We start from the raw sequence: 26827 nt of genomic DNA on the forward strand, positions 1-26827 counted from the left end.
TGAACTTTAGTGTGTTCATTATTCATGTGAAAATGAACAACTGATTTTTTATTATTATTATTATTATTTTGTGGAAACTGCGTTTTCAAGAAAGTGGCGCTCAAAATGACAGTTTCTGAAAATTTGATTTTTTTTTTTTTCTCAAGAAGGCAGTTGCACACGGAAGCGATACAAAATTTATTTCACAAAGCTGGTAATTACATCTCAAACTGTGAAAACAAGATTTTAAAATTCGAAACGGAAATGCGCGAAAAATATTCGCAAACATCGAGATTTTGGATAAACTGGGTTTCATTTGTTAATTAATTTTAAAGAGATACGTATGTGGAAACCAAAATATAATAAAATGTAGTTTTACCACGAAAAATACTTTGCCAATCTCCATAGCTTAATGATCGGGCTCCGAAGTTGACCATTTTTCATGTTGGTTTCAATCATAAATTGTAGTTGCCTTCTTTCATGGCTAGCTATTTGGCGGATTTATTTATTTTATTTTATTTATTTATTTGACAAACAAAATATGTTTCTCTTTAAAACATGTATTGTAACTCTCAAAAATATAAGACCACCCTTATAAAAACATAGTTTTCGATTGCTACGGTCACAGTTGTTTTATTGGAAAAGAATAAATATTTTGAAAGAACGAAGGAAACGTTCTTCATAAGGAAACTCTATTTTGAAATGATTTGGGTGATTTCCCCAACTTAAGGCGAGACTTTTTACTTTTGTACAATTTGCCGATAATGTTTGAAGTCATGCCTCATGATCCCAAGTCAAGGATTAGTAGTGTTGTAAATAGAAAAAAAAAACGTTCGTTTTTTTTCTAAATTTCGTTTTTTTTCAAATAGTCATTTGTAATGTATCTTACGCCATTTAAGTCTGAAGTATTTTTATGTAGATATAATTACCATAAAATGCAAGATAAATTAAACACTAGATACTGATACGGTACAAATATTTTACAATTTATATGAGTAGCGTACTTACTAATAGTCCGGGTTTCTGTACTGTTTCACCAATATCAACGAAGAAATAAAAGTATAAATGAACATTTGTTTTTTCGTGAAAGTAGGCCTTTAATAAGTACGAAAATAATATCATGAACAGTGCAAATAACTTGTCTAAAGGTAAAAACTAATACTAATTTGCCTACTAATATTTTTCTGAATATCATATATAAATAATTTGTCGACTAGATATATGATATGCATTGCTGGCTCTACCATATGTGCAACACGTGCATTTGCACTGGGCTGCAATATCTGTCATAAGTATTTTATTTAAAATAAATATTTCTTGTTGGAGACAGACTTCATGATCATGGTAGCTAAATTTACTAAGCTGACCTTCTATTTGAATACTACATTCATAAATTATGTTTAGGTCGCATTAGTTTGTCACATGATCAGTGCTAAAGCAAATGGTAAAATAAATCCCAGAATAAATTGCTTGATTGTTGCCAAATGCAAGAACTCAATTCTCGAATGCCTGTTAAATTTAGTTACTTATCAGAGTTCTGATATGAAAGCTTCTCTTGTCTTTTGTCGCAAATAAGATCGTTATCATTGAAGGTGGAAACACTATTTAAATAATAATAATAATAATAATAACAGATGTAGATAGAAAATCAAGAAATAAAGGTAAAAGAGCTAGTTGCACTATAATTGCAAACTGATATGTTGGGATTGAAACTCGATATTGAATTCTATAAAAAAGATTACCATCTTTCAGATGTATTTGCTTTATCTTTCACTAACATAATAGATTAATGTTTAAAGAAAGAAAAAAAACACACAATATTGTATTTGTAGTAAGTATTTAAGCCTTTCTGAGTGCGAGTGTAGTTTCCCTCCCTTTCGTTGTTCATGCTGGAGTAGCATACTTAAAATCGTGACTTTTAAGATTTGTTCTTTCTGGAGAAAGATTTAGGCGACAAATTACGTCATTACGCGGGCGACAAATTGCCTAGGGCCGGCCCGATGGTATGTACACTCATGTCCACAATGATTGTCGCATATCTATAACGGTCTTCTTGTAAGAATATAATTTGATAATGATTTTCCAGGGTACTTTTAATACTGATGATGTGTATAATCGGAAAATGTATATTTGTGGTAAGTTTCAAAGGAAAAGAATTATAAATACGAAAATGAAAGAGAGTAAATGAAACTGTTGCTAAATGGACAAGAAAGTTTTATTTTCGTTTTATTGTTCTTATTTACTGCTGTTTTGACATTAAATTTGCCACATACATGTCTTTGCCGATTATACACATACTAACATTATAAGAAATACCAGGCGGATTCGTTATCAAATTATATTCCTACAACAACATATTTATAGACATGCGACAATAATCTTGGACATAAGTGTACATACAAGACATGAATATAGGATGACATAATTTGAAGTAATGCAGGGTGTTTCAAAATGAATATTAGAGCTTTGAAACTTTGTAGTATCTGTTACAATTAACTTACAATTATAAGTATTATCAAATAAAAGAGCAACTCAAACAGTTTTTTACACACGCATGCCATGCATTGTTTCCTCTGTCTGCCGTTAGAAAGAGCAAGTAGCAAAGATGGAGACTAGAGACCAGAAAGCTTTATGCGTTTTAATTTTGCAAAGACTGAATCTGTAGTTACAGTGCAACCGTCTGTATGAATTGAATGTTTTGTGCCATATGGCGGAAAGTTTATGGGCCTTTCTCGCCTATTGACTCAATGTGTGCCATGTGACGAATGAAGCTCACATCGAACACTTGAAGCAAAAACTGTTTGAGGTGTTCTTTTATTTGATGTATTGTTTATAATTGTGCGTAAAATGTAATAAGTACTACGAAGACTTAATTCCCCGATATTCACTTTGAAACACCCTGCATTTCTCAGCATCAGTATTGGAACTAAGATGTAAAAAGGAGAGATTATTGTTTGCAACAACGATATTATTATTAGTCAAGACTATAATTACTACAACAACACAAGTTAGTAGTCAAAAAATGTAATTAAATGTACACTTGTAACCCTTTCGGACCCAGTTGGCCGAAGTGGCACATACGGGTGTGTCCATTTTTTAATCTGCTCCTGTATGGTCACTAATTAATATATCGGTATATATATTTTTTGCCAAATATGGTTGGTCCATAGTTTATCATTTTAGTTTCTTTTTCTTCTGTGTGTCGAATTTCCCTCTCAAATTTCACCACAGTCAAAAATTCGAGACTTTTCGAATTTTCTTTATTACTTTGCCCCTGTAGCTTCATTCGTTGTAGAGAGACCTCCTTAAGACTTGTCAGGTAGATATGTCGGATGGATACCTAATTGTTGACATCAATTGGACGGGCTTGCGCGCAGTGTTGCCAACTACGGAAATTAAAATTCCATAATTTGGGCAAAAAATTCGAAATTTTTGTTATAAACCGTACCTAAACTTACGCCAGTCGAACATTTGTTCTTACTGAACAAACTCGGGTACATATCGTTACAGTGGGGTAATTAGGAGACGCACGAAAAATTCGGATTTAGGTTCTAACTCTTGATTTTCTCCTACTTTTCTCATTATCGAAATATATTTTTGGTAATTAAAAGCATTGTTTCTTAAATATCGCCATGATACTTGTAGGATATATTAGTAATGTACCAGTGTTTATTTTAAGACAGTTTTCGTCTGTCTGGTAGCAGTGTTGCCAGCTACGGAAAATTTTAATTCGAGATGTTAGGGGAAAATTACCTGTTTTGTCTATTATATCCCTCTTGTTGGGTACATAGGAACGAAAAGGAACGAAAGTATCAGTATCTGAAAGTCTTGTCTTTAACCTTCACAACGCACTATAGAAAGTTTCAATAGGATAGTTAGGGGAAGTACAGTTAAGGTTTACAGTAGACCTTGTTCTCTAAGTGAAAAGTTAACTGTGATTTTTTAGGTAGATTGAAATATTTTTTAATGACCTGCTTACTTTACTAGATATCGTCACAATACTTGTAGGGTATATTATAGGGATACCAAAGCTTCTTTTAAGATAGTTTGTGTGTGTCTGCTAGCACTGTTGCTAGCTACAGAAAATTTTAATTTCCGATTTTAGGGGGAAATTTTAAAAAAATCCCTTTTTGTGTCTATTATTTCCCTCTTGTTGGCTACATTCGAACAAACGTACCACTGTCTGAAAGTCTCGTCCTTAGCCTACACAACACACCATAAAAAGTTTCGGTAGAATAATTAGAGGAAGTACAGTTAAGGCTTATAATAAACTATGTTCTGTAAATGTTGAGAAAATTGTGAATTTCTGAGGTAGAATGAATTTTTTTTAAAAAAATCATGCGTACTTTGTTAGATATCGCCATGATACTTGTAGGAAGTATTCTTGGGGTACGAAGGTTTACTTTCAAATAGTTTACGTCTGTTTTATGGCAGTGTTTCCAGCCGAAACAATTAATTCCCGATTTTAAGTAAAAAAATTCGTTAAATTTCCCTTTCCCCTCTATCATTTCCCTCTTGCTCGCTACGTTGCAACAAATGTACCACTATCTGAAAGCCTTCTCTTTAGCCTACAGAACGCACTATAAAAGTTTCAATAGGATAATTAGAGAAGCTGTAGCCCCGGCATATCTGTTGGCTTTTGCTTCCGAGGCGTAAAAAGTGTCAAAATTTCATGTATATGGAAACAGATAATTTTTTCTTTCTCTCTTTGAATGGAAGCCAGCGACTTTAGGTTTTCACTGTACCTTGTCAACGCACCAAAGAATTTTTTTAGGTGACTTAGACCCATATGGCAACAGTGGTGCTAGATACAAAAAATCTTGAAATTCGGTTAAGGATTTTTTATAAATTTTTACCCCTACATTTCCCTCAGTAATTTCCCACCCGCTCGCAACACTGCAATGTAACATACACCAAAAAATAGCCACATTCCTTTTCTAAGAAACAAGGTCTTAACCATATCAATAGGGTAAATGGTTTTTGAGCAATAAGTCACTAACTGACAAAGTAAGAAAACGCCAAAAATGATCTGGGTCCGAAAGGAATTATCACACGATTTTGCTCGTATAGGTACAACGAAACAAACGATTTGTAAGTTACGAAGGCTTCGACTCAAGTTCTATTGATTATTTCAATAATCTTCAACATAAATCAATAAATAATAGCTGCCAGAAAAAAAACAGACATTTGAAAAAAAAACATGAAAAAGAACGATGTTTTTTATTGAAAAAAAACTTCACAGAAAAAAAACCGTTTTTTTACAACACTAAGGATTAGTATCAAACAAAAATACGCAGTACTTAAGTAAGAAGGTGTGAGATAATGGAAAATCATGCATTTTCTGGTAAGAATCTATCCGTGTGCAAGTGGTTCCAACATAAATCAATTTTTTAAAGCTTCAAAATCTGCCACAAAAGTCTGGTTTTCACGGTTTTTTACTAGTAGTCAATAAAACTGCTATCTGTCGTAAAATTTCATAAACTTGATGACACTACCTTCTTGTTATCGGTAATGCAAAACGGCAGGCCAAAGTACGGGTAGTCGATTTACACTTGTTTACATGCGACAACTGTATTCGATCGGAACAGGGGCAGTGTTTTTCGAAATGGCGAATATCAATTAATGTTAAGTGACAGATTATTGGTTTAAGAAAAGGTGGCAAAAATGAGAGAGAGATTGCTGACATCTTGAACATAGTGCAGAAACAAAACAAGTGTTCGATCGTGTCTGGGGTGAAACATGTTCTTCATAATTGTGCTGTTTGCCGGTTAGTGAACTTTTCAAAAGTGAAGAGAAGAGAAGTACGAGATCTTTTTGGTAAAGTGTGTCCAGTGGTCGAAGTGAGACGGTATGCGGTGGTGATGAAGGCATACCGCCTCTGGTTTTTCAGTGATCAAGACACACCGTCACTGGAGAGTAGATGCTAAGTACCTTTAATAATCCATTTTTACACAGTAATTGACGAATAGTCTTCAAAGAAGTTCATCTAGTTTATAGTTTGATGTGCCATATTGAATTGTTTCTTATGTATCTCTCTCTCTTCTTGCCTAAATGCATATGAATGTAGTGTTTTGATCGTGGGCAGATCTTCCGGGCTTAGGATGTCCCTCAGTCCAGTGGGGAGGGGGGTTGGCACTTTTTCCGCAGGAAACTGTTAATAATAAATACTAAGTTTTTGAACATTTTCGTGAATAATTCTCTATAATGCAACATTAAGGGATTTTTTTTTTTTTTTAATTTTTCCAGAGAATTGTTGGCGGAGGATCAAAGTCTTTTAAGTCCCTCCCTTCGTAGCTACAGAGAAACTCTCCAGTGATTTTTAGTCATGTAAACAGAAATGCAATCGTTTAGGTAACATACCCCACTGTATTTCAGCATTTAGATAGCCTGTATGCCGAGTCAAAATCAGAATATAACATACCTCCTCTGCTCTTTTTCCACTTCGAACACTGGATATGTCTATAGCAACAAACGAAGACTTATCGAAGTGGGCAGAAGATCGTGCGTTGCTGCCCAAAAGCCACTTCCGACTTCTACCAACGGAAAGCAACGATAATAATGGGCGAAACAACATTTGCATTGGAGGTAAAAAATGTGGGATATCGTCCTGTTTTTCAGATGAGACAACCTTGCAAGTACTCTCTAATCGGCCAGTAATGTTGCGCAGAACTCCAAAAGAAAAATTTAAACCTGAATGCACGGTACCGAAAGTGCAAAAGGAGGCTGCTCTCAAATCATTTGGGGTTGTATGATAGCCAAAGGGCACAGCGAGATAGCCATGGTGGATGTTGAATTTCGTGGAGAAATGTATGATTCTGTCAAAGACGAAATCGCTGGGAAGAGAGAAGACTTGGTTATACCAACGAGATAATACCTCTGCTCAAGTGGCCAGCACGATTGCAAGGTATGAACCTAACTAAAGATGTATGGGATGTGACAGGGATACCAGTAGATCTGAAAAGGTGGGGGGACGGTAGGTAGCGGCATGACGCCACGCTGTTCCTCCTGCCTGTCTGTGCCCATTGTAATGTTTGTAGGAACTGGGGTGACGCGGTACATATTTTTTCGAGGTGGGGGACAGCGTTTCCCTGTGTTACCTCTCATTTGTACGCCTGGAATTTGATGAACCGAGAATTAGCAGAAGGAAGAGTGGCTTTGTGCTGGAGCTCCGGAGAGCGATTGCTTAAATTTGGGAACACTTAAGGACCTTTTGAGGAATTGAGTAAGGCAAATATCAGAACATGTAAGAGCGCTGTACAACGCAAAAGGTGGGCCAACAAAGTAATAATAAGGTACGTAAACAAAAATTAATAGTTTCGACAGCTAAACAAATGAAATGCAAGAAATGTATTGGAAATGTGCAGTTTTACAGATTTTGCTGAGGTGTAAAATCTATTTTCACATTACTTGAACAGAAGACATTTTCATGGAAGTCAAGTTTATTTTTATTTTTATCATACTCAGTGGTCGAAGTGAGACTGTATGCGGTGATATATTTTTCTTATGTAGAATTGATTTTTAAGTTTACAACACCAACATTTCTGTTATCTTTTTCCTACCTTTTGTTTTTAAAATAAGATGTCTTCAAATGAGTTCATTTACTTTTTATTTTAATGTGCCATATTGAGTTGTTTCTTTCGTATGTATGTGTGTGTATCTTCTTGCCTTAATTCGTATAAATGTCGTGTTTTGAGTATGGGCGGATTTAGGGGTTGTCTGCTGTGGGGCGAATCTTCCGGGGGTTTGGAATATCCCTTAATCGAGTGGGGGAACCGGAAGTTTTCCTGCAGGAAATTGTTAGTACAATAACTCGGTTTTTGGTCATTTTCGTGTGTAATTCTCTATAATACAAGATAAGAGGATATTTTTTTCAGAAGGTTGTTGGCGAGGGATCGAAGTCTCTCCATGTTCCTCACCCCTGTAACTAAAATTAAGCTCTCCAGTGGTTTTTAGTCATTATGTAAATAGAAATGCTATATTTTAAGCAATATATCCTGAGTGTATTTCAACATTTAGATAACCGGTATGTCGAATCAAAATCCTAATAAAAACACCGCTTCTGCTTTTTCTCTACTTCAAACACTGATCATACTTTCTTAAAGAGAGATTGTATATTTTTGTTTAAAATGAATGTGTCTTTGCATCTAAAATGACAAGTTTTGTTCATTTTCAGCAGATCATCCAAAAATGAAAACTCGTTAAAAATCAGGGAAGCCATCAAAACCAATTCAAAACAGCGTTTTACGAAAAATAACCTGTTCTTTCAGAATATGTAATTATTTTATTTTTTCAATAAAACAACAAATGTGACTAACAAGAACAATTTATATATATATGTATATATATATATATATATATATATATATATATATATATATATATATATATATATATATATATATATATATAATATGAGTAGTCTTATATTTTTGAACGCTACAGTATAGTTTCCATAAAACAAAATTAAACAGCATTGGAGGTGGTGGTGTTCTGCCTGAATTAAGATGGATCTCTCCCGAAGAGATTTATATAATAGGAAGGTTATATCTGATTGTTTCTTAATGCGTAATAGTACTTTTCATTTTCACATAGTATAGGCTAAGATGAAACGCCATAGCAGCCTCCTTTACTGTAATATACATATAATTGCTCACCTGTAATGTTCCTTTAATGCTTTTTTAATTTTTTAAAGCCAATATTTCATTTGCTCTAGCTTTCAATTTTGAATTGAGTTGAATTTGAGTTTAGCGTCCTTTTCAGCAGCGAGGCTATATGAAACGTGGACCTACTGATTAATGTGGAATCCAAACCACATAAGCTCTCGTCGGGAATCGAACCCGGGGCTCACACGGTCTGTTTTCTTCAGGGCAGAAGGCTTATTTTCCTATGCAGACCTTCACATAGATATTTACAACTAACGTGGTAAGAAGTAAAAAAAATGTTTTATTATTAGTATACGTCCTTCTATGAAGTATCCACGTGTGATTATTTAACTTTTAGTTAAGAGCTCTTAACCTATTGATATATGAACAAACTAAACCAGTTTTTGTAGGAATCAGTCGATGCTATCTCTTGTACTAATCTTAATTATGTCCATCAACGGGTTCTTGGTATTTTGTGAATAAATTTTCTATTATTAATCCTTGAATATGACACAATCCATTTCTTTCTGAAGATACCAGGTACCAGGTGATTTGTCTTTTCGACATAAAGTTTTCCGTAAACGCTTATTTGAATTTTGTTCGTCCGTAAATCTACTTAGCAATAAACGTCCGTCAGCAATGTCACGAGAATTTGGTTCGAGAAGTATATAGTTACAGCTTACAGCGTATGCTACGTAAGCATACAGGAAGTTAAATTGAACCTTTTTACATAAGTGGTTGATAAATGCGAAGTACCTATAGTTTTTACCCAAAGACTTGAATAGATTTTTTGATGTGGGTTGTGTTTTATTGGAGCTTAGCATGACATATCTATAGCATTCTTCATCTGATTGACTTACATTTTCTGTTACAGTATCATTGGCTAACCCAGTTACCATCATCCAGGAAGAGAATGAAGTGGCTGCGGAACGTATGTGCACCACTGGACCATCGTATTGGTGCAAAAGCTTAAGGTAAACTAGCGTAGTAGTTGTGAGTAATGTAAAGGATTCTTCTTTTCTTCCGGAATATTGCTTATGCTTTCGTTCATTCACTTCGAATTCATGTCTAACTGGGTTTCAAAACTGGAAAATTGGTCATATCATCATTGCTGATTTTGAGAGATTTGTCACTTAGAATCGAACATTTAGCTCTTAACATAATTGTTAACCATATTTTGGTAACAGAGCTTAGAATGGCAGATAGTTTTACTTTTTATTTATTTATTTATTTATTTATTTATTTACTAGTTATTGCACACTGGATTTTTCATTGATGATTGACAAATTGTATAATTTAAGTCACAGTATTGCCGTAAAGAAAATAAGAACGTCCGTAAAACAGCCAACAACTCTTGCTATTTGGTTCATACGTTAATTTTGCAGAAAAGCATATGTAAGAGCACTGGTGTCTTTGGCATATAAAATTGGGGGGACATCAAAAGAAGTTATTTAAATGGTACTACCTAGCCCAACCTGTTTACCTTCGATTTCATTTGTTATCTTTCTGCTTACCTTCACGGACTCACTGAGACATATCAAGAATTCTGTAATAATAGTTTCATAGCCTGAATATTATATTCCAAATAAATATAATCATTATTATTTATATGTTATTCTGTTCTTAACTTAGTAAATAAATTAAATTAGAATAAAATATTGAATATTTTGTACTTCAAAACATTGGGAGGGACGCGTCCCCCCCGCCAGTGTCAGAGTAGTATTGTATCACTTTTTCTTGATAAATAATTAAGAATAAAGGGAGCTTTAGATTTGACCTTCCTTTAAGAGGTAGAATGACTAACTGCACACGGTTTGTAGGTGATACGGCGCTTGTTGCAGAATCTGAAGACGAAATCAATATGTTAGAAAATTTGAGGAAGGGCTATGAAAAATATGGGATGAAAATTAATATTAGAAAGACAGAAGTAATGTTGATGGAAACGATGGGGACGGTGTCATAGAAGAAGAAGTGAACCAGTTTTCGATACCTTGGTAGTATTATTAGTGATGATATGAAGTGTGACGTGAAATAAAAGCAAGGATAGGAATGGTGAAAGAAGCCTTTAGGAGAAAGAAAGGTCAATTTTGTGGGACCTTGAATGAAGAGTTTAGAAGAAGACTTATAAAATGTCCGGTGGAGTATTGTGCTGTATAGGTCAGAAAACATGGATACTACACAAAAAATGTTGAAAAGCGACTAGTTTCCGAAATGTGGGTGTAGAGAAGAATGAAAAGAATTAAGTTTGGTCGAGCGGAAAACGAATAAGAGGATGTTAGAAATGGTGAAGAAAAAAGAACAATTTTAAATAATATTGTAAGAAGAGGAAGAAAAACTGGTTGGGACATTGGCTAAGAAGGAACTGTATCATGAGAGACGTACTAAAGGGTATAGTGGCAGGAAGGAGAGGGAGGGAGCGAAGGAGACTACAGTTAATGGACAATATCAAAACAGAGATATTGTGTGTGAGGATAAAAGAGTTTAGCGGAAGACCGTGGAGCATGGAAACTTCTCAGCTGCAGTAAGTGACCTGCCAATAATGGCAGAATACCTGTAGTGGTGATTTTTTTAAACTGTGGCATGTTGAAAGTTTATAGTCTCTTTTAAACAGCGACAATACGGGCGGTAGAGCTACAGTTGATAGATTCAAAATTTAACGGCGTTTTTAGCACCGAAAGTATGTGAAACATGGGCCTACCGCTTTTCGTGGGATCCGGGCCGTACGAGCTTACACAGGTAATGGAATCCGGGTCTTCTGTGTAGAAGGCGTGTACGCTAATCATATTACAACGAGGAAGCTCGACGTATATCTGAATCTTAAGGTGGAAATCAATCTGTTGTAATGTGTTGAAATTTCAATGCTCTCCCACTGGGAATTGAATTCGGGACCCAGTATGCCGAAGCACGAGCGCTGGCCAAGAGTACCTTGGGGAGAGCCTGAGTGCAGGGGTATGTTTTAAATGGAGTGCGAGTACAATCTGGTATACCATTATTTGGTGCGAAAATTACTGCCAGATCGAAATATATAACTATTATTGCAACAGTAAAATAGCTCAGTCTGCCAGTCACGCTTCTAGTACTTCACAGTCAGAATATTTGGCGCTAGCTGCTCTGCGCTCTCCCTCACTCAGAGATGTCGCTAGCAAGCAGGCAATGTGCAGACGAGCCGTAAACTTGAGGACGGGGGATATCTAGTTACCTTAAATAAATATCTCACGACATATTGTCCGTTCACTCTAGAATGGAAAATTGTTTACAAACAATTGTAGTGCGAGCGTCAAAACCTAGCTTCTCAAACCTACATGGTTGCCAAGCACATGAATCGTCGAACCTATTGTACCTACTTCTGCACTGTCAAGAACCAATTACTATTACTACTTAAACTGCTACTTTTGAGATGACTGAAACATTAATGTTATGACAATTCGAGTTAGTTATTATGTAATACAATCTTACATATAATGCCCACTCAATTTTATACGAGTGCTCTTGTTCGAAAGTGTGCGAAAACCTTGTACACCTGGCAATATTGGGAAGTTGCAGTTTGTGTTGTAAACAATAAACAGAGACAGCAAAGACCGTTAGGTTCGCTGGACAACGTTGTTTTCATGATAAGGCGACAGAGACGTATTGTACTGATTGTAAACAGGGGCTGGGAATTTCGATGCGAGTATAGGTGGAAATATTCTCGCCACATATTGCCTGTTGGTGAAAGTTTGCAACGTTGCAAACTGCCACGTCTAGAATTTCATACTAATTGAACGAGCTTTGAGACGGAGGATTATGATATAATAACTATAATGACTAACAACCATAGACTTAAAGTACTAGGAAATAAAGCATGCTGCTGTAAGAATATAATGCGCATTGAATTACGTGTTAAAAGTACAGTATAAAGCGAATTTTAACATTTAATCATTTTTAGGCAGTACAGATTTTCTCTCACTGTCTGGGTGCTCTTACCAGACACTGTCCAACAAACAAACAAACAAAAAAAAAAAAAAAAAAAAAAAAAAAAATGAGCGTGGGCATGAAGCCTACTCGGGCCTGTCTTCCTGATTGAGGTTTTCCTGTCCCACGAGGTGAATGCCTAAATGGTAGCTTCTCTAAGGCCAGAATTGGGTCGAACACTGAGACCCCAGAATTGGCAGGAGATATATTTCGCCAGAATATTATGTTGTCAACATTTCTTTCGCAGATATTCTGGTGATGGGTTTCGATGGGAAACGATCCTTTTACGTTTTATGACTCCTTAAATTCCTTATGAAGTAAATGTAGAAGGGTTTCTTTCATTCTATTTCTTTCTTTCTTTTCATCCTCGCTCTTTTCCCCACCTTCTTAAAATCTGAATACTATCCTCCTGTAAAACTGTTTCTCTTCACGGCGCAAGGATTAAAGAGACCAACCTGATATAATTAACTATCAACAGAACTGTACCAATAAATTCACATTAGAGAAGTAAGCGTTACAAATTATAATTTAAAATAAAGTGTGTTTTAAGCTTTGGCCAATGTTTCTTTTGTTAAAATAATCAATCCAAAGCCATGGACACACTGACTAGAGAAGTAAACTGTTAGTTTCGAAATTTACGCAACTTGCAAATACCAAACCCTGCTAGTGCTAAAGTTGATGAGTTGGTGCCACTGTTACCATTGTGGTAAGGGGAAAGAAGGGAAAGGACTGCTAAGATTCGCTAGCCAAGTTTTGTCAAAGCACAGCGCCAAGCTGTAGTAAACGGATAATACAGTCTCTTAAAATGCGATACTCTTCCTTGATGGTTTTTAAGTAAACAAACACACATTATATGTATAATAGCGTCGCATTCTATTACTTCTTAGTGTAAGTAACGGTACCATGCGTATTCCATTCCCTAAAATGTTTTTCCTTTCTCGGAACTGGATCCGGGTTCATGTCTCGAACTAAAGTAATCGTGCGGAGTCAGGCCCGTGCTGGCCCACCGGGACACCGGGACGTGTCCCGGTGCGCCCTCCGAAACATCACAGTATAAATAAAGGTACAAGTTTTTAGTAATAACTTCTTACAGTTTTATTGGTAAAGAACCCGTGAAAGGTGCAGTGCGCCCTTTACATTAGGCGCCCATGCGAGTCCACATCCAAGATGAACGATTTTATTTATGTATACCACAGTTCTGTACAATAAATACATACTGTTACTATTTTTAAAGAACTCGTGAGAGGTACAGTGCGCCTTTTACATAAGGCGCCCTACGAAACATCACATTATAGTTACGTGGTTTTAGTTATCTTGTATACTAGATTTGTATAATAAAATCAAATAGTGACTGTTAATAAAGAACCTGTGACGGATACAAGGCGCCCTTTACATAAGATGCCCTGCGAAATATTACATTATATATAAATTTTATTCTTCTGTATTTCAGTTTTGTATTATAAATTCATACAGTTGCTATTGGCAGAGAACAGGTAAAGAGTACAAAAATATTATAAAGTTATGTAGCTATATAACGAAACAACGTGATTCATCAAGAATAGTTTGGATAGTCAAACGTACGATGCGTTCATGAAATACTACACTGACACTAGTCTCTAATTTACAATTTTTACGGCATCGAAGGTTTCACAGTCTTAATATGCATCCACATATCTGAGCATATTGATTGTTCCTATGTGTTTTAAATCAGTGTTCGGATAATCAGTATCTATTGTAATTCTGAAATATAGCTACTTATATATTAATTTCCGTAAAATGTGGTCTTCCTGTTACCACGGCACGGCACGACGCGTCCTCAGGTGATCGAGGAAAAAGCCTTTGGGATATAGAGGTTAGCTGAGAATATACAGTGAAACCTGTCTATCTTGGCCACCATCGGTTCCATCGAAAAGTGGCCAACTTAGACAGGTGGCCAACTTACAGAAAATGTGTGATTTGTGTATTTTTAGAATAGGATTTCTAGTATTACTTGATTGCAAAATAAATAACGTATATAGAGTAATCATAAATATATACAGTACTAGAAAATATTACTATAGTATGCAAGAGCGCCGATTTCTCTGTAAATTGGGGGGGGGGCATTCAGATGCAGAGGGTATATATAAGAAGATTTTAAGACAAATTACAATCAAATTATACTAAATATTGTATACTCATAAATAAAATAGGGGCCACATGAGCTTTGGGGTCCCGGGCCGCCTCGGCCCCAAGGATCAGCGCTCTTGATAGTATGTTTAATATATATGCATACCTTTCTCTTCCTGAAAACTAGTCTGGTACATTGGATTATTCGGATTGAAAACACAATAACACAAACATTCATGAAATAGAAGTGTATGTACACAGTTTATTAAAATTGATATAGCACACTGAGTTATTCAGATTGAAAACAAGAAAAACTAAGTTATGAATTGAGAAATTCATATGCAATTTATGACTTCTTTTCAGTTGTTACTGAATGGTGGTTCATTCTAGACATATTTGCTTTGTTCTTTTTGGCAGATATGCACATTTTAATATTGTAGTTAACTACCTCTTGTTAATGAACTAGAAGTTTCCCTCGGAGCAAAAGATGTTTTGAGAAAATCTTGAGGAAATTCATATCTCAAAACCTCCGCTACCTTTTGACATGCAGTCACCGCTACCTTTTGACGTGCAGTCAAGTGCCAATAAATGACACTTGAGCTTTAACCTTGAGAATTTTCCGGAATTACTAAAGATTCCCACTGATGAAAGGTGCCGATATAGCTAATGGTTTTACCAAAATAAGACAGGGTAAACAAATACGTACAACCATTTCCTGAATTCGTGTACGTGCTTTTTCTTATTCACATCTTCCTTCACCACCCTTTTATGAGGGTAGTGTTCTGGCCATTGACCTCCAAGAACAAATCGTGCGAATCTATGCTTCTTTGTGTCCAGTCACAAATACAGAACATCTGCCTCTCATATGGAAATTCAAAAGAGTTAAGAAAAATAACAAAATTGTATTTTTCGTGGCCAGGATACGCAGGTAAATTTATCATTATCATCATAGGGTAAACATTGTTTCAGTGTGGCCAACTTCCAAGATAGACAGGTGGGCAACTTATAGAGTAGTAAGTAACAAATGTCTTATGGGAAAATGCAGGTTCAAGACGAACTAGGCCAAGATAAGCAGGTGGCCAACTTAGAGAGGTGGCCAAGTTGACAGGTTTCACTGTACTGAATAAGCAGTCGCGGACAGACAAGGGAGATGATCCTCAAGCTTGGGGATTTGGTGTGGGGTAATAACTTATCCTGTAAAAAAAAAAAATAAATAAATAAAAATGTTCAGATATATTCGCAGAATCCTCGGATCAGAACTGATAACTTGGCACGAATTCAGCAAAGTAAAATCGACATGAGAATTGGAACATGGAAGATAAGAAGTCTCTATAGGGCAGGCGCGTTAAAATATGTAACGAATGAGTTTAGAAATAGAAGATGGACCTAGTGGGATATCAGGAAGTTAGATGAGAAGCAAATGGAGGAGTCAAGTCGGGAAATTTTAAGTTCTTTTACGGGGAACGAATTACCAACTAGGATCAGGGCTTTCATTCACAAACGAATATGTAATATCAGCAATTACATGGGTTGAATTTGTTAATGATAGATTTTCTCTTACTTCTCTTAAGAGTCGGTGGTGTAATATTGTTTTAAATGTACCGTACAAGCCCAACAGAAAATAAGGATGACAATACAAAAAAAGTTTTTACGAAAGAATAGAACGGATATTTGATCATCTCCTGCAATACCATATAAAAATTCTGTTAGGTGGTTTCAATGCGAAGGTAGGACGAGAGGGTATTTTCAAACCGATTATAGGAAATAAATGTCTGCATAAGGAAGTTTGTGACAACGGCGTTAGAACAAAGAAACGAGATTTTTGAAAGCTAATATTAATTAACTTGAAGATAATAGTAAAAACTAAAAACATTCCGGACATGTATAAATGGATCAACGGACTTAAGAAAGGCTATCAATTTCGTGCTTATATATTAAAGAAAGCTAAAGGAACAGTTCTCACTGATCAAAATAACATCTTAAATAGATGGAAAGATTTCTTTGACGATTTGCTTAGCACATAGCCAAAAATTAATGTGCGTGCAGAAAGTGAAATGCATACAGCATAACCGTATATTCCAGAACCTAAACAGATATAAATAGAAATCTCCGGGTGAAGACCAAATTCTGGTTGACTTAATTGTAGCTGGGGGAGGGGAACTATAGAGCAAGATACACAAACTCATTCTCCTTATCTGGAACAAGGAGGAATTACCACAAGAGTGAAAAGAATCATTGTCCCAATTCAGAAGAAAAGCAACGAAACTGATTTAATAATTATTGAGGCATTTCTCTTCTATCATCATCCAATAAATTTTCTTACACATTCTATTAGCAAGATTTACTCCATACACGGATGAAATTATTGGAGATTATTAGAGCGGATGTGGGTAAATTCGATCAACTATAGACCGGATATTTACTATTCAACTAATACTTGAAAAGAAATGGGAATACAATATTCTGGCATATCAATTATTGACTTTAGACTAGGATAGGAGGGAAACATTGTACAAGATGCTTACAGAATTTGCAATACCGAAAAAGGTAGATTAATTAAAATATGTTTAAATAATTCCAAAGTAAGGTTCGAGTAGAGAAAGTTTTGTTCACGAGCTTTCACGTTGAGAATAGCCGGAAAGAAGGAGATGCGTTGTCGCCATTATTATTTAACTTTGTTCTGGAGAATACTATAAGAAAAATCAAAGACAGGAATCCGGTGCTATAGCTAAATTGTATTTACCAGGTTATGGCGTATGCTTATGATGTAAATTTAATAGGATATGATAGAACAATAGAAAGGAATGCAGAAATCTCACTTAACGCTTGCAGAGATATGGGCTTAAAAGTAAATGCAGAGAAAACTAAATAAATGGAAGTTTGTCGGGATCGTAATACTGCATTTTATGGATGCGTTAAAATACCAAATAATATTTTCTTTCGACAAAGTGGATACTTTCAAATATCTAGAATCATTATTAACAGACCAAAACCATAATCACAAAAAAATTTATGGCCACTTAAAGTAGGGATTTCCTGTTATTATTCAGTTAAAAATCTTTTGTTGTCGCGAATTCTGTTGAGGAATTTGTAGCTTAAAATATAAAACGATAATCATGACTGTTGTGCTCTATGGTTGCGAAACATTGTCACTGACTCTGAGAGAAAATCGCAAAGTGATAGTATTTGAAAAAAGTTTCTTAAACCAATATTCGAACTCCAAGAGGAACGGGAATGGCGGAAACTCCATAACGATGAACTGCATAATTTTATACCGTTTACAAAAACATTGTTAGGGTCATCAAGTCTAGGAGGCACAAATTATCTAATTATGTTAGTACTAAAACAAATTTGGTGGTGATTTTGATATAGAAAGGCATCCATACTTTCTTTTAAAGTATATATATATATATATATATATATATATATATATATATATATATATATATATATATATATATTCCCGTTTGTATGGGCGCCCTTTTAGTTGACTTGTCCACCGCCCTCATTAGTATCCCAGCACGGCCCTGTGCGGAGTATTTTCTATCCATCCTGCTTACAGTAGATCAGTCCAAATATAAGCTTTTAATAGGTGAGGAACTGGAAGGGTGAGATTTTTATTTGCTGAGTATTGAGGAGAATTCAATTGAAATAAATGTTAAATATTTTACTTTATAATTTCATTCTGTTCTTAATATTCAAATTCTTGAAGACTCCTTAATACGCACACTTAGAAGCTAGAACTTAAAACCTTCAGGACTACGGTTGAAACTGTGAAGTTAGTTTGAACATTGATAATCCTACTATTAATTTATTCATATGAATTTTTAGTTTAACTGAACGTTTTCTTTTTCAGAACCGCTAAAGAATGCAGAGCTGTGAAACATTGTATAAAGACAGTGTGGGAGCATATGACAGTTCCTGCTGACAATGATAATGTGTGTCAGATCTGTAAGGAAATGGTTGCTCAAGCAAGAGCTCAGTTGGAGAGTAATGAGACTCAGGTGAGTTGATATTTTCTTGTTTGGAGAAAGAATCGAATCTGTGAGTACAGTAACTTTGAGATTAATATTGAATTTCAGTATGTACGAGATGTTAGTGGTTTGAGAATTTCGAAATGTTTACGAGTGTTATTAGTCTTAAATATGATTTTTCATTAAATTTGTGTAATGATATGTTCCATCCTTTCTCAGTTCCTTGTGCCTTTCTAATGGACTGCATTTTACGTGTCCAAGGGGCGTAAGCATCAAATTGAGAAAACTATTTTTCACCCATAAGGTTGGAGTATGAATCTATTACCTGACAAAGGTGCATTTACTTTAAACTATGGTAGAAGAAAATCTTGTTATATATTTTTTAAGATTATTTCAACGGTTTCACGCATTTTATAGCTCTAACATGCCTAAAAGATTTTTATTATTATTTTACCTCGATATTGGTTCGTTGCGTTATCTTAAAAGGAGTTAGCTGGGTGAAGAACTCGTCACATTTTAGGAATTCCACAGGAACTATTCTATGATTATCATAGACCTGCACCTGCCTTAACCTAATCCTTTAAACTCACATTAATTATATACGAGGAAGATCCAGAAAATAATATTCCTAGTATTGCCGCTGCAATGATTCCTGTTTGGGCGCAAAACCTTTTATCCAAATAAGTTTACCTACCTACATATGTTGTAGTGTATTTCATAACTGGAACCCGGATGTTTAGACCCTAAAATATGAAAATAGGCACTGGAAATTTCAAAGAATGTCCACAAATAATTTTGCAAAAACTAAAAATTAAAATCTTGAACACAGCAAAATTTCTACATATCATGCACAACTTGTGACTACCAGTTGAAAAGAAATGGGAAGGAACTGTAGCAGACTTTCTACTATCCTGTCTCCGTACTATGCGGCTTAGTGTTAAAAGCATATTTCCTTTTCATAAAATATGAGAATGTAATAAAGTCATGTAATTTGTGTAAATATATATATATATATATATATATATATATATATATATACGTACGTTTTTCGTTAATGTTTAGTTATTTTAAACATGTGACTATATATTCATACTTCATTGTGTCTTGACTTGCTGAGTCAGACATAAAATTTATCTTAAATGTGTACGATACTGTACATATTTTCATTTTTGCAGTTTCTTTTCCATAATAAGTTATGAAAACGTATGGTGCAAAACACAAGAAATGTTTATTAAGTGCTAGTCTGTACCAAGTGGTCAGAAGAAACGAATAAGAGCTAGTTTCGGAATAAAAATAGTGTTTTTAATGCTGTGGGTGGTTCAGGAAGTGAGTATTTATTGAATGCTTTTGTTATGTGATCTGCCCATTAGGCCGGGTAGTTGAGACACTATTGTATTAATAGAGAGCTATTTCAGATTTCATGAAAATACATACTTATAGACACTAACAATACATTGAAATAGGAAGAATGGGCCAAATAAAATTTATTGTAGGCAGTCTGTGACACTTCAAAATAAACTTCTGTCCCTTATAAGATACGTAACGCAAAGGAACGATACGATTGAGTGGTACGAGAAGTATAGCATTATTTCCAATAAGGATATGGAGTCTGTATGACAGAATTGTCAATGACCAGTCAAGAACGAACAACCACACCGAAGCAGCTAATCGTGGGCTGCAATTGGAGCTTCAAATGGATCACCCGTTGATTTGGCGCTTTATTGATGCACTTCCGAGGGAAAAAAACAGGACTTTGTGTACGATGCAATGTTTCGAGAGAAGAACCACCCAAGAAAAGAAAGTATTTTCAGACTGATGAAAGAATTCTCCGTATTGTTCACATTTTGAAACTGTTGACATTGTAGAATACTTGCGGGGTTTGGCTCATAATTCCGTCATGGAATGATAATGTCATGGTAAATGTAACGTAAGACTAAATAAATGATTCAATATCTGTATTAGATTTCACTGTTTACTTGTTTCACTGTTGTTTCTTTTTCAATTATTTCTGTTATAAAGACATAAGAGTAATGCAATTTTATGAATAGCTGTGAAGTTACGAATATCCAAAATGCCTATTCCTTTACGTTCAAGGGGATATAAAGGTAACTTCACAGAAGTTTATTTTTGGGTGTCATAGGATGCCTACAGTAAATTTTATTTTAGCCCAATACAGATTCATGGTGAAAAAATTTCTGCAGGTTATGGCCTCCAATTTTCCTGAAAATAGGTTATATTATTCTAGAAACAAAATTAGACCCGCATTTTTTTTTCTGCATTATACAAAAATTTACAAGAATTAAACCAAGCATTTGATGCAACTGAGACTTTTAGTGACTGTTTACCACAGGACATACTATAACGTAACGAAAACTTAAAAAGTTTTTGAAGATGGCTTTTTAAAGAAAATCGAGGTCAAGTTTCATCTTTCTGATTTTTTAAAATTTTTTAGTTAAAATGCATTATAACCGATTTAAGAACATTAACAATTTAAATATACGGCTTTGCGCCCAAACGGCTGCACCCAATTGTCCTGCTCAGCTGACTGCAGTTTGAGAGGGCAAGTAAAACGTTCATATTGTTATAAGAGCGGTTAAACAAACAAACGAAAAAAAAAAAAAAGGTTCCCTTATACAGTTACTTCAGTTACGATTCCCCGTTTGAAAGTCGGCTAGATGGTAGCCTACTATACAGTACAGTTTTAACTGTCATGTGGATCAATCGTCGGCCGAAAGATTTGTGCTGTAGTTACACTGGATCAGAATTCGTACAAAGTTTGGTCGTAATTGATATTTATAGACGCGTTACATTACTTCCATCCTAATTATGTGAATAAGCGTCTAACAGTAGCTTTTCTATATTAGTGATATAAGATTATCTTATTATAGGTCTTCGATGATAATAATAATAATAATAATAATAATAATAATAATAAGCACGTAATCCAACCATGATAAGTGTAAATGGTCATAATTTGACAACTAACTGTATTAGGAAACAAAAAGCTGTACTTCTCGATAATTATTATAAATAAGACGTAGTCATTTTTAAGCTTTCAAGGCCATCATCTCAAGTATAGGAAAAAGACCCAAAAAAAAAAAAAAAAAAAAAAAATCTGATCATATGTAATAAGATGCTCTTATTCAGATAAAGGACAGGTGTTCTCCCATCTCTTCGTGTGGGCTGTGTTTAGGAGTTTGAAGGAAGGTCTGTTTCTGCTCTCTCGGTTTATGTCGCATATCTTTTTTTCTTTCCTTTCCATTATTATCTGTACTATTGAAACCTATTACTTAATTTTATTATCATAATGAATATTCAACGCTGTGTTGTTAATTTGTTGCATATATAGGAGGAACTCCGTCAAGTTTTCGAAGGTTCCTGCCGATTAATACCAATTAAAGAAGTGGCCAAGGAATGTATTAAGTTGGTTGATGAATTCATCCCAGAGTTAGTGGAGACTCTTGCTTCTCAGATGAATCCAGATGTCGTATGCTCAGTCGCAGGTCTTTGTAATAACGAGCGGATCGACAAACTTCTTGCCAAACAAGGGGTAAGTGTTTTTCTTTGTTGTATTTCGAGTAGATTGCTTGTGTGGTTTACAGAAAGAATGCTTTGTTAAAATATCGACTGATAGAAGATAAGTGACTTGCTTTATGCTTCCGTATTGTTTCTTTAATCGTATATTTCCTTCCTTGCCGGGAACGTCGTCAGCAAGTATTTTTACTGCGTCACCAAATCCTTCCTTTACATCTATTGTAGTTTTAGTTTTCTTATAAAATTCATAACATCACACCTGAAACTGGCAAGAAGTGAAGAACTTCAGCTTGATTAGAAGAAATGTTAATGACATAACTGTACATACTCAAAATCAGTGTTCAGCCACAAAAATCCTGAAATTCACAACAATGCTAGCGGAGTGTTAAATCTGCAATTGGTAAACAGTGTTTACAACTGGCTCAAAGAGTGAGTTTAATAGCGACCACATTAGAGCAACAAAATTGACGTTTTGTGGAACTCCACATGAATTGTTAATTTGAAAAATTGTATTTTTATAAAAACAACGAGCGAATTGTTCAATACAGTGGCAACAGAGGTGATTGTAAACCGAAATTAAGTCGACGAAATATTCTGTGTAAATTGTTCTTTATAAGAAAGCTAAAACTACAATAGAAGATGTAAAAATAAGGATCCGATGAAGCTGACGGCGATCCCAACGAGGCAATAAATATATAATTAAAGGAACAAATACGGAGGCACAAAGTATTAACCTGTTATATATTTGAAAAGTTACGTAAATAGTAGGACAGATTTGATGGAAGTTCATTTTCTGCGACATTCTCTCAGGATTGGACAGGACTTCCAAGAAGAATAAAACTGAACTTCGTCAAAGGACTATGGTCAACCCATCGACTGTCAGTGCCATTCGAAAATTTTGTGCCTTCTTCTGCAGTTGAGTCTGGAATCACGTTTCATTGAAATAACTTCAGCCATGTGGAAGAATCGAAGAACAATAAGTAAAGAGTCGAAAACAATAGCAGCGTATATAGTTTTCAATTCCTTTACGTGGTAACTGGCAAAGAGAAGAGTATTTATTGTTTCAAAGACATACATTTTGAAAAGTATGACTTTGTTTCTATTGCTTTACAAAAACACTTCCCCATAGTTTGAAAGTTCGCTTTTTTTGCACCGACTTGAAATCATAGTTGAAAAAGCTAATTAAAAACTTAGCGGATTAAAAGTAAATTTTAAGGGAGTAAAGAGAACAATTGATTTAATTTTAAACCGGTGTCAAAAAAGTAACTATTAAAGTTCACTTGAAGAGAAATCTATTAAAATTAAATGAATTTTCACTGTTATGCAATGATAATTGATTTTAATTGAAATTAATACCAAATTTAGTGGATAAAATTAAGGGCATGGGAAAATTAGTCGGTTATTATGAAAGTTACGATTTCCAAACGAGACTAATAATTAATAAAAATAAAAGTAATAAAATCGAGAAAAAATAATGAAAATTATGTATTTCTCATACAATTTTTTGCGCGTATTTTTTAGTTCTGTGAGGAACACATTTTTTTAGAATATTTATTTATTTATTGTCAACACAACAGGCTATAGCCCAATTACAGTGTTGTAAATTACGCAATTACATGTTCGTAACTCTTGATAACATAACTTGAGTTCACAACTCTTGATAACTCATGATAATGGTATTCCGATATTTCTTAGGCGACATATCACATATATCAAATTCATTGTTATTTATACACATTCTATTATACAAAGCTGTTGTCCTCCAGATTGGTGATTTCATCATTATATTAGTTCTTGATTTTTTGCAGTAATAAAGACCAGTGTTTCTACGTACTTTTAATGTGGGGACATGAAAATTCAATAAAGAAACTAAATCAGGACAATCCAAATTATTTTGCGTTACTTTTTGAATGAATAATAAATCAATCATATGTCGCCTTTGTTCTAGTGTAGGAAGATTAAAGTTAGCAAGTATGCTTTTACAGCTGTCAAATGTAGGATAAATGTGAGTTTCTTTATATGTTAGAAATTTAAAAAAAATGGTTTGTATTCTTTCTAATTGCTTGCGATGTTTTATGTGAGTCGGATTCCAAATAGTAGAGGCATACTCTAACTTTGAGCGAACATATGCATTGTACAACTTCTGTAATGTTGTCTTAAGTTCTTTTCCCGTTCTAATTATGAATCCTAATAGCTTGAGTGCTTCACTTGTTATATTTACAATATGATTGTCAAACGTTAACTTAGAATCAAACGTAACACCAAGATCTTTAACTGAATCATGCCTAGTAAGAATATGTACACGTGACTTTCGTGAGAAGGTAGCATAAGTTTAATTTACTATTTTTTTTAAATCGATTATCAACTAAATATTAACTTCTGCAAACTTTAATTGTTACTTTTTAATGGATTAATTACGAGCCTGAAGTTGCAATAAATGAAGAAAAACAAAAGATAAGAAAAGAGGGAACTCATAACTAAAATATACTACTTCATGTGTTCTTTATTCTTATGGTGGGTATGGAAGTGCTTTTCTAGTTTAGAAGCACCATGATAATCAATTAAAATGTTATTTTGCTATCCTGTAAGGAAATAGTTTCGTTTATACTGATTGTTAGACCATCAGCTTTGAGGATTAAGAGAAACCATATATATTTCAAGGAAGTCTTAAGAATGGACGAAATATCGGTATATATGAAACCATTTCCTGATAGAATAATAAAATCAAGAAATGTTAATGGAAAAATTGCTGAGAGCATGGCAATATATTTAAGATATTTCTAAAGTCTACATCTAATTGGTGTTTTAGATTGAAAACGGCTAATCTTATTTGAATGGAACGTCTACGGTCCGAAAGAGGGAATGTTCAAGTTCATACACATATCATACGATTTCAGAGTGCTGTATTAACTTTCATAAAGCAATACTACAAATTTGTGTTACAAAATGCAAATTAGTTGTAGGTACATAAATATTGTAGTTCATATATGTTCAATATGACCTCCTCCGGCCACATGCACACATCAGATCAGTAGTCAAACTCTTCTTATATCTTGAACACTGACGGGAGTAGGCGAGTTGACTGATGGTTGGCGGTAGAAGTAATGTGCGTGTCTTTTGCACAGTATATGTATCTCCCACCAACCAAACGGAGCGTAAACCGTTCCTCTTTCGAATATGCTTTTCATTCATTTTTTTTTTTTCTACTGTAACACTTTAGACACGCCCTGTATATTCCTTATCTTTTTGGACCACATAAAAGTAAGATTCGTACTTTTATTGCGTAGTTTCCTGCCTTTTAATATAGTAGAAAATTTATTTTTGAGTTATTTAATGAGTTACTCGAACATGGCGTATACTGATCTGATTTAGAGCGGAATCACACCTTGTAGAACTGTGAAATTCTTACATTCCTTTCAAATCACGACATGATTACAGTTTTTTGTCTCTGTATTATATCATTTTTATTCACATGCACCTTTTCTGAAATGTCCTATATACAGACAAAATATAAGTTTTGTGGTATTAACAGTTCGGTTTTGGAAGCTAGTCTAGATTTCTTCACATTGGGACCAAACGTTATCTACCAGTGCCGAATAACTCATCTTATTTTCGAGAGATCTATGCGTAGATAATTGTTTTGTGGCAATGTGAAGGATGCAGAAGAACAGATTAGTATCTTAACTGATATTGTTACGAGTTCTGGCAGTTAATCGGATAACCTTTCCTTTATAATTTTAGAAAACTCCAGTTGTATCGAAGACAGCTTCAATTGGTCAACCAGACTGTGAAGGTTGCCATAAAGTAATTGATGTATTGGAGCACGATTTCCGTTCCAAATCTAGGAAACAAGTTTTGGAAAGAATGCTTGAGGTTAGTATATTAACATATTAAAATGTATGTCATAATAATTAGTTTACAGAACAGTTATCTTGTTGACAAGTATTTTTATTTATTTATTTGTTTTTTTTATTTTATTTATCCATACTATTTTGATATGTGCTTATATCTTCGTCAGTGCAAGTGTGAAAAACTACACTGATCACCATATACCGACGAAGCTGTAAGCACGCATGATACTGTGTGCGGATAAAAAGTTTACTTTCATGGTTGAAAGTAAGTGTTTTTTTTAACTAGTTAATATGCATCCTGTCGTCTCTTTGAGTAATAATAATAATAATAAAAAATATAATGAGATTAAATGATATATTGTAAAATAAGTATTCCATTTCTTAGTTATGATCAATCGAAAAAGAAGTCTTCATTTCCGATATCAAATATAAAAAAATATATGATCATCGGCCGCCTGCATTTCGTTGATACAAAAGATTTTATATGGACTACTAAATTTAAAACAAAGTAGATTGAATTATCATCATCATTAGTTAATAAGTATATATACCAATATACCAACTAATTTTCTTGGTAATGCATCTTAATAGATGTTATGGAGAGCTTTAAAATTTAGTGAGTAATTATTATGTACCCAATAATGGGTTTTAGGTACCTTAGCCTTTTTCGAATGCTTAACTTTATTCTTAAGGAAGTATAATTAGCTTTCGATTAATATGCTTAAATAGCGACATAATTATTCAGCATTTAAACACTCGTAGGCATTTACAAATCATATAACGAGCCTAA

The 26827-nt window shown here is 34.4% G+C and overlaps 1 protein-coding gene across 1 annotated transcript in view; it reads left to right on the top strand.

Annotated features, from left to right (window-relative positions):
• The window catches only part of Sap-r (prosaposin), a 94358-nt gene that overhangs the window by 11013 nt on the left and 56518 nt on the right, over positions 1-26827 (top strand). Inside the window, exons 2-5 of the mRNA XM_081727024.1 lie at positions 9496-9595; positions 18535-18682; positions 22002-22202; positions 25928-26059. Of these exons, the coding sequence (XP_081583150.1) occupies positions 9496-9595; positions 18535-18682; positions 22002-22202; positions 25928-26059 (581 nt within the window). The remainder of the gene's footprint in view (positions 1-9495; positions 9596-18534; positions 18683-22001; positions 22203-25927; positions 26060-26827) is intronic.

Source organism: Thermobia domestica, chromosome 1, assembly GCF_964235325.1.
Source record: "Thermobia domestica chromosome 1, izTheDome1.hap1.1, whole genome shotgun sequence".
Classification (NCBI taxonomy): domain Eukaryota; kingdom Metazoa; phylum Arthropoda; class Insecta; order Zygentoma; family Lepismatidae; genus Thermobia; species Thermobia domestica.